This window comes from Lycorma delicatula, chromosome 7 (assembly GCF_047948215.1).
Source record: "Lycorma delicatula isolate Av1 chromosome 7, ASM4794821v1, whole genome shotgun sequence".
Classification (NCBI taxonomy): Eukaryota; Metazoa; Arthropoda; class Insecta; order Hemiptera; family Fulgoridae; genus Lycorma; species Lycorma delicatula.
In genome coordinates this window covers 15,033,503-15,043,713 of record NC_134461.1, presented here as the reverse complement: position 1 = coordinate 15,043,713, position 10,211 = coordinate 15,033,503, and the positions used below count along the sequence as shown (strand labels likewise).

The 10,211-nt window shown below is 30.2% G+C and overlaps 1 protein-coding gene across 10 annotated transcripts in view; it reads right to left on the bottom strand.

The window, feature by feature from the left end:
* Positions 1-1,488: 1,488 nt before the first annotated feature.
* LOC142327350 (DNA repair protein XRCC3-like) overlaps positions 1,489-10,211 on the bottom strand; it is an 84,634-nt gene continuing 75,911 nt past the window's right edge. For 6 of the 10 annotated variants that reach the window (XR_012756963.1, XR_012756962.1, XR_012756967.1 and 3 more), the window contains 3 exons: positions 9,377-9,741; positions 6,085-6,221; positions 2,134-2,274 (listed from right to left, as the gene is read on the bottom strand). Coding sequence is in view for 4 of the 10 variants with exons in the window: in XM_075370318.1 (XP_075226433.1) it covers positions 2,059-2,274; positions 5,328-5,519 (408 nt within the window). In the remaining 6 variants the exon portion in view is untranslated. Of the gene's footprint in view, positions 2,275-5,327; positions 5,541-6,084; positions 6,222-9,376; positions 9,742-10,211 lie in introns of all 10 variants that reach the window. The other 4 variants (XM_075370318.1, XM_075370319.1, XM_075370320.1 and 1 more) reach the window with 1 other exon arrangement.

Below are 10,211 nucleotides of genomic sequence, written 5' to 3'. Positions count from 1 at the left end.
TAATCACTGGGAAAGCACTTGCAGCAACAACCCAAGACCTGTGTGTGCATTATTACAGTGAAAGAGCATTTTCTTTTTGCCCAGATCTGGACTTAGCCTGAATAGGACAATTTAATTGGTTTAGAACTGAAGTGAAATACTCCCTGGTGATGGACCTGCCTTTTCCAGCACCATGAGATCCAAAAAGAAAACATGTAGTCATGATTTTTCCTGCAGATGGAACAGTTTTGCTTTTTTGGTGCACTAACATCTGCTCCCATCCAGTGTTTGGTCTCTGGCATTTGATGGTGAGTCCATCTTTCATCTACTGTTATAAAAAAAAATTTTCATTTCATTGGTTGTAGCAGTTTTTGGGCACCCCAAGCATTCATTATGTTGAACGGATTTATGACCATGTTTAAATTCAGCAGCCCACTTTTTACTGTAAAAAAAGCAGAAGAATCCTTTAAAGTACTATCACAATTTTTGTATGTCTGTTGGGATTCAACTTTTCAAAAGAAAGTACTTTATAACAGCTCAAACTACAATTTATCCATTTTTCAGAAAATTCAATACTTTGAATTACTCAATTGCCACAAACAAGTAACTAAATGTACAAGTCTGAAACTTCACAAGAAGCCTTAATCATTCAATACTGATATATGATACATATTGTATGAATGCATGCAAAGTATGTTTTTAAGTAAGTACAATTTCGATATAAAACTGCTGCAGCACAGCTGTTGCTGTTTCAAGCATGTGCCTTGAGTACCTACATCTGTTGGCTTGCTATACATGCCATTATGTGATTGTTAGTATTTATTTACTGTTTACTGTTTGTTTAAAATGTGTATACTATACACAATGCCACTGATTGTAAAATATGTGCTATAATTCGTTACTTAAATAGCCGATATTCATTAAAAGATTAATGAAGTGTATGGGGATAATGCTATGTATGATTGAATGGTGAGAAAATGGATTAGGGCATTTAAAGAGATCCATACAAACAATGTGGCAAGGAGTGGGCGATTATCTGTCACTGTGTAGAATTGTAGATACTTCAGGTGAATATGAATATTTTCAAAAAAATTTGCTTGTTATTTTTTTTATCAAAAGGGTACTTACTGAAAATACATGCCTCATGTGTATACAGGTGATATTTAATTACGGAAACAGCATTATACTGCATATCTGAGAGGTATTTGGAGGCAGAAAGAAATTGGGTTTTCTACCTAGTTAAAAAAAAAAACATTATGGTGGGTTTTTAAATTTTATCAGCCTAATTGAATCAAACTTAATTTTTTTTAAAATAGGACATATGACACATGATTTTCATTAAAAATTTTACAAGAAAAACTGGTAAAACCCATTTTTCTTTTAATGCCTTTATTATTGAGTTATAAGCATTCAAAGTTGCATTGACGGAAAAATCATGTAATCAAAAAAACCAAGTAAAATGTGCTGCATGAACAATTTTATTGCATTTTACATTCATAATGCATACAGTAATGAACATTGCTGCAACATTGATAATAATAAACAATAACTAATAATTAAAAACAGTTAAATATTTAAAGTAAATAATATCAGTTGATATAACCATTTTATATATATATATAAAACAATATATGTTGTACATAAATAAATAATAATGTATATATATAAAATTCAAATTATTTGCAAATATAGTAGACTTGATGGAAGATATTCTTATCTTATTGAATCATTCTTGTTTATGCATTTTCAGAGGTACTTCCACTGTTAGCAGTTCCTTCAATATAATAAAGATATTAATTTTAAAAAATCCTGTGTAAAGTAAAATAAGAACTTATCTACAACTTTTGGTCTAATGTGTCATGACAGGATTAACGTAACACCTGTGATGTTTAGTTGATAGGTTCACACCACTTTCATAATTATTATCAGAAATCAATAAAATAAAATCCATACCATAAGTAAAGAATTTTCCTCCTATTCTTATTATTTTGGAATATCTTTATTATCTTTTTAATAATATAAATGTACAAAAAGGAATTTCAAAAATATAAATGGAAAGAAATAATAAAAAAATGAATTTTAAATAGTTTCACTTCCTGAAATCCCACTAGCACTTATTTTATAAGGGCATGAAGTTTGTGGTAATTCGGGTGAAAAAATGACATGTAAAGCTCTGTTGTCAGTTTCACCTTGAATCATCTGCAATCTAGTAGTTACTAAATTGGACCATGCAAGTCCTAATGCTGGTACTAATATTGATCTACAATTGTTGTCTTGTTGGATGAGAGAACTAACCTGTGAAATAAACAATTTTTATTATCAATTTATTTAAAAAAAGAGATCCATTGAAGAGCATGATGAAATGAAATAAGACTAAAATTATAAAATATTCTATGACTTGCTTCCAAAATACTGGAAATTATCTTTTAAAGCCTTTTTAAATCTAATTAGAAACATCTTCACTGAAATTACTACTGGTATAGTAAATAGAATCTAGTTTAAAGGGATTAGAAAGCACACCTGAATGTAACTGAATAATGTATTTGATCTATCTTAAGTTCACTGAAGTTTATTTCAGATCTTGTGGCTTTGTAAATTTCATATTGCTATAGTATAAGGGCCATTCAATAATTAGAAATAAATGGCAACAGCAGAAAAACTGTAACAGAATTAATTGAAATTTGATATAAACAGATATTTTCTATGTCAGTGTGGCCAACTCTGATGTAAAAGTTGGCCACACTGATGTAGAAAATATCGGCTGTTAGAAAAGGATATTTATTATTATAACCTCTTTTGCTTTCTTGAAAATGTCTGCTTCATTTGAAGCATGAAGTGTGGAAGAACAGTTTTCTGGGATAAAAGTTTTCATTTTCAGAAGCTGAAACAAAGAGAAATTCACTTATGGATAATAAAAAGAGTATTAACTGTTAAAAATTTTTAATAAGAGGATTGAACAGTTTAAATCTTGTAGACAGATATAACCGATTTCATCATAGTGGAAGTTTTACTGATGTTTTACAAAAATTCTAATAATGATCTTATTCGCAAGGACAAACTCATAAAAATTTGGGAAATTGCTGAAATTTTTAATGTAATTATCAGCACTATCCACTTCATTATCCATAATAAGCTGAATTTACCCCAAACTATGTTCAAGGTGGATTTTAGGACAGTTGACTCAAAATCATAGCGATATCTGAATTCACATTTATGTCTTAAATGTCTTTAGAGCAAGGTAATTCTTTCTTAAATCCCACAATAATTTATCTTGAAACTTAGATTCATCATTTTGCATCAGAGTTTGTCTGCCAGGAAAAAATTCAAAACCAACATATCACCCAGTTAAATTATGCTAATAGTGCTTTGGGAGTATGAAGAGGTCCAATTTATTGTGATTATTTGGCAGAAAAGTGAGTACTACTGTGACACTATAAAGTAAAGTGAATCTGCAACATGGAGAAAATGTCTTGGTTCTCTCTCAAAAGGCATAATTACGCCCATTCCCAAACCACTGAACAGACATGGGAAGCTCAAAAGTTGGATGGGGAGGTGTTGCCACATCTTTACAGTTCCATGATATAAGAACAGTTTATACACCAAGGTGAACAATTCTTTACAACTGGAATAAGAAAGTTCACATAAAGATGGGACAAGTGTCTAAGTGTAGTCAGATATGCTGAAAAGAAATATTAGTTTCATTGTCATTGACAAATAATAGCTTTTCTAGTCATTTGTCTCTTTAATTATTGAATGATCCATATATATTGAGATCTATCTTAGTTTCTATGTGTTATTTGCAAAATTTGCATGTTGTTTATTGACTGTACATGTGATTACACAGACTATTGTGTACAGGCATCTAGAGTAAAAACCTGTATAAAATTACCTTTGCGATCCAGGTGATTTTCTTAAAATAAAACTACATGCCTGGTCGAAGGAAAATACATTATTTATGATGATTGAATTCCTACAGTGTCATAAAAATATTTCCTTTTAATCAAAATGCATTTATTTATTTCTTTAGAAGCTTACTGAATTTTAAATCTGATACAACAGAGTATTTTTCAAGTCTTTATTTTATTTGTTAACTAGTCTTATAATTCAGGTTTAAATATGACCTAATATACACAAGAAACCAAGCAGGTTTTCTTACTTAATAAAACTGAAAATATTACGATTATTATACTTAAAGTATAGCCATTTCTTTACATTAGCACTAAAAGTCACCTGACCTGACTAATATTCCACAATAGCAACAATCAACATTATTGGCCTTTACAACTGCTTGTTTATTCATCACTGTTATAACTTACAGTGATGAATATTTCAGTAGGAAATTTTAGTAATTTATGTCCTCAGTATAAACATTGTACTTTTAATCATGCCTCATTCTACATGTGTGAAATCTCCTGCTGTCTTCTTAATCTATGCTATTGGTACCATGAAAAATCCACACTAAAAACTAAATGTGAAAAGCTGTTTAAGCAATTTAATTTATACCTTTAATCAAATTAAAAGATGAGTTACTATTATTAAGTTAAGTAGCAGAAAATCTGTTTCCTTTTAATATTTTAGAAAAAGTAAAAGGAATCTTTTCATAAATATCCAGCTAAAACTTTAGAGGAAATTAAATTTCTATCAATATCATTCATTTAACTGCAAATGCCAACTGTCAGGAAGCTAAGATCTATAGAACCATGGATTTCTTGAAATTCTAGGACTGGTCAGGTAGCAAAGTATTTATCTTGCAGATGATTAAAATTATGAATTATACATCATAACCTATCCAGGTTTAGCCTACAGATCGGACATGTTACTGAAGTATTCTCATTAACTAAATCATTTCTTTTTATTCTCAAATAATTTAGATTTCTACATTCTTATTCCAAATCGGTCAAAAAAGTTGATAAAGTGACAAGCTTGAGAACTATTAGTAAAAAATCTAGTATTTATCTGACAAGTTAAACACATTGCAGCCCAATTGTACAGTTTATTCTTAATGATTTAAGGAGCAGAATATGCAATGTGGTTTCATGAAAATTGATTAGAAGTAAAAGAGGAATGAGTAAATTGTTTGATATTTATAACAGAATAATTAAAATAACGTTTGAAAGAAAGTATGTAGAACAGCATATAAATTCATATGAAGCACTGACATATTAGATATTGAGCTCAGTTATGCTGACTGAGAAGAATGCTAATAGTGAATTATAAACAGATTAAGAAATTACAATATTCTAAGGAAATTATTTTAAAATGTTACTACAGAAATTTGATACGTTTTGATCATCTGGTCATTAAAAGCTGTTAGTAGCTTTAAATATACATATTTTTAGCAATCTTACCTGGTTAACACATAATACAGATACATGGAATTGATTTGCCAATGAATGGAGCTGCAGACCGACAGTACGAAGATCTTTTGCCCTTGTAGCCATATCATGTTGATCATAATCAGCACGAAATACAGCTGTAATTGAATCAATTACTACAAGACCAATAGATTGCCGAGTAAGTAAATGTGGCAACTGAGTCATTACACACTGTTTTAAACCATCCTTGTAACAATATTGAAAAATTGATCTAATAACATTCATTATAAAATGAAAATTCTAGTCTAATTATAGATTTATACTATATATATATATATATTTATAAAATTGTAATACAGCTAAATTGTGTTTTAAAGAATTTATAATACTTTAAGCAGATATATATATTTTATGGGTAACATACTCTCTGAGAATACATTTCTCAGAAGATTAAGAGATATAAAAGTTTAATGCATAAAAATTTTATGTAATGTTTGAACATCTTACAATGAAAACAAGGAGTTCTACTCCTCTTTTGACTACTATATTTTTATATTACTTAAACATTCCACAAGCAATTAAATAAAACTTTCAGTTTTTTTTTATTTCTAACAAGAGTTCAGTAACTTTGACTGCAACTATTGGGATGTAAAGTTAAATCTTTTGTGATACTGTGATTTACTGTTAGGGAATACAGTTTAGGAAACATTTTAGTGTAAGAACTTATTACAGAATATAAAAAAAAGTTATCTATGTATTATTAATGGATTTGAAACATAAATATACTAACAACGTCTGCAATGTGTTCTATGAAAACATTATCACCCAATTTTTTTTTATCTTCATGTGTACTTAATGGAAATGTAGTAAACAACTGTTGTAGTCTTGGAGAAGGAAATTTGTCTTCGGTACATATATAAACAGCACCTATAATAATCAAAATAATTAAATTTTTTTTGACACCATCATAAACAACAGCCAAATAAAAATATGTTCTATTAATGAGAACTGGTCAGTTTTATATATATATATATATATATATATAATATTTAAAAACTATCAGTTAACTACATATAAAGCATGATACCTTAAATCTTACCTTCAATCTAATAAGGCCTTTTCAAATCCTTTAGATTCATCATCAGTTATTAAAAATACCAACATTAGTATTGAAATACTTTGTCAACCATGTCAAGATTGATTAAAATTATTAGTCTGATGTTAAAATTCTAATTTTTATATTAATAAATTTTTATATTTATAAATATATTTCTTCAAATGTTACAATTTGTTTTTAACATTACGAATTTCTAATATTTTAAGATTATTTACTAACTCTAATTTTATGTCAATTTGAAATCAAGTGATTGCCATATTTGACAAATTTTGTTTTTATTTTTAAATGGTCTTACATGTTCTGAAAATCTTGCTTTAAATGATCTATCAGTTTTACCTATATAAATTTTGAGCAGATAATTTGTTTAAATTGGTAGGCCTGTATAATAGAATTTTAACTTCTGACTAATAATTTTAATTAATCATGACATATTGACAAAGTATCTCAATGCTAATGTTAATTATAGTATTTCTAATAACTGATGATGAATCTAAAAGATTAGAAAAGGCTTTATATGTGTATATCTGGTGATTTGTAAATGCTAATTCAACTCACAGGATAACATGTTTAAAAATTAATATATATATATATATATTTATTACTATTTTACTGAAATTAATCTTTTTAAGATACATATTGTTAAATAACATTTAAATTTGATTAAATACACCACCTAGTAATGAGCATACTTTCATGAAGAATTAAGGTAAGATGCATCTCTCTTAATATTCTGTACTAGGTGGTTTTTTAATAGAATTTCAGTATATATAGTGTAGTTATATTTTTATATAAAAATATTTCATATGAATATATTAATGGAATATTTATAATTTTAAAAGTTAATAATTTATAGTGAAGTAAAGCTATGAGTATGAAACAGCAAACAGAGGGAGTTAGTCTAGAATATATATTATTACATCAACCATCAACAAAGTAACGACTCAATACAATGCTAAACTCATACCGTTCAAAATGTGTTATACGTAACAACGAATTCAGACCTACATCCCATCACCTACAATAAACATCATACCTGAAGACCGCCCTTGGCAAGACAATGCCACACCTCACAGCTGCTTGCTGTGAGGTGTGGCATACCATACCCTCGGTAGCGCAGTCACCCCCGCCCACCAACGACAGTGGCACCACCACCCAACTTTAACAACTATTGCTCTAAATTAACTGCGTGACATTTGAAGAGTGCTATTGGCAAGACAGTACCTCTCAGGACTGCAACCATACCCTCAGTAATGTAGTCAACCCCCCCCCCCCCATCTACTGACAGTGGCTTCACCTCTCAACTTCAATAATCACTGCTTTTGAATTAACCAAGGCTTGTTGCCGAAATGGCTATCTCCGGCCAATCAAATGTCTCAGCCGTAAACCTAGCCATTCAGGATCCTACTCCCTTCAAACAACTTCAGCTGATCTATGTAATAGAAGGAAACCAATCTCTATTGACCATTCTCCACAAACCTTCCAATTAACTCGGAGATCCAGAAAGAAATTCACTCTCTCAAGTTCTCTAACTACTATGGTATGCTCAGCCTCATAACGAGGACAGATATGGAGGACATGGTTCTCCGTATCATCAACCCTGCAATCCAGGCATAGACCTTCCTTTTCTTTTTTTCCTGTTTAGCCTCTGGAAATTACTGTTCAGAATGGGAATTACTGTTTGTGCCATGCATGTAACAACCAACAGGGGAATTGTCCCGCCTGGCCTGCCAAGATGTAAAACCCTGGTCTTCAATTTCCTGCATATGTTCCAAAGTAAGGAGACCATCCTGTTTGGAAATATAACATTCCTTACATTCTACGGCAAGAATATCTATCAGCTTAATGCCAACAATAACACAGACTGCCTCCCATGACACAGTCATGTAACCACTGACAACAGCCAACAGAAGGAGATGCAGGTCTCTCAAAAGAATGTCCCTATAACACCTAAAGATCATGCAATGAGCCCAGACAGGTGCAGTGTATAACATAATAGTCTCACTTACACCCTTGAAGAGGATACGCATGGTACAGAAATTCAACCCCCAATCGGGATAGATAACTCTGTGAATTCCAAAATGGCAGCAACGCCCTTCTTGGCAATATATTGAAGGTGTTCCTTGAATTGAAGATTCTCATCAAGGATTACACCCAAGTGTTTGTGAGCAGACATACCTAATGGGAAGGCTGGCTACTGAAACCCATGTTCAGCGTGAATTGGCCAGCCGACCCTTCAACATCATCGTGGTCTTTTCTGGACCAAAAATCTTCTTATGCTAGAGACTCCACAACCTCAGAATCTCACATGTACGAGCAGCTTGGAGTTTTATCAACTGATATTTGTTACAACTGATATCCAAGAACATAATTCATATCCCATTGAAATGAAAACAAAAATTTTCAAAAAGACCAATATTGGTATCCAGAAGACAGAACAGAAGACCATCTCAGTTGGAACACTGAAATGACAATCTAAGAGAGATATGAAAGAAAGCAAAAATAATGATTAAGGAAAGTATGAGAATAGATTTTTATTTTTGTAAGCTATAAAACAATTTATTTTTATTGTTTGGTAATATTTTAAAATAAACTTCATATCTAATTTTTTTATCCTGAAGAACAATATAAAAAAACCACCACTGAAAATAAAATGTATTTGTGAAAGGTAGCACAACATCTGAGTACAATAATTAGATTAATTATGTTTATGTTTTAAGAGTTCAGATACAATTTAATATCTCTTAGCCTTTAAAATTTTGTGTTATTTTTCATACTTAAATATCAGGTGTTCATTAGAAACACTGAACATTGGGCAGTCAATCATTCTGCATTATGTGTATGAGGAAGTAAATACTGTTGGGATAGCATTTACATCCTGCCCGCAATCAAAAGCTTAAAAAAATCATTCTAAATGTTACTTGACTTAGCCAAGAAAGAGATAATCATAATCATGACAGAAATTTACCTTTTTCTTAAATTCAGGTTCAATTCATGTTCGCACAAGAAATGAATTGTAACAGTCCTTTTAGGTCCACCAGCACGACATGACTCTCCTGTCATTTCCAGTATGATGCGCCCATTTCTGAATTTTGGACTGTAAGAAGTTTCACTGATGGTTTTTAATTGACCAGTATTATCTTTCCAACAAACTCCTACATTTCTTTTATCATTACAATTACTATTAACATTTTTACATACATTTACTATATAAATTTCATTATTCTTTGGCTCTGTAATTATATAATCGTTATCTGTTCTAGTTAACTCATTGAAATCAAATTCGTAATGAAAATAAGGATCATTTGTTTTACAATCATATCCTTCATTGACCTGAAAAGAAAAAATCGTACAGTAATATTCATTTTTTTCATTATATAAAACTACTTAAAGATATTATATTATTTTTTTATCAATCTCAAAATTGTTTTTTTCTTTTCCTGACTTTTACCCAATAGCGCAAAATATGAGTAAAGTTAATTATAAATTGCACAATATGTAAAATACATGTTACAGTATAAACCTACCGGTCTGTAATTCAATAGCCTGTAATTTTGGGTAATCCATATTGATCAAGCTGGTTGTATGAAACTTAAAATAACAATGTTGAGAAAAAATTAATAAATGGAAATACAAAAATATTTCCTTACAAGAGCCTGATAAACAATTTAATTGCAAAAAGCCAGCAGTGTTACCAATTTATCAGAGTAAATTATGCTTTTTCGACTCATTTATTTGTAAAATGTTTTACATTGCAGAACTTGGAGACTTGATAATTTAGGCTGAGAAAAGCAAATGATAAG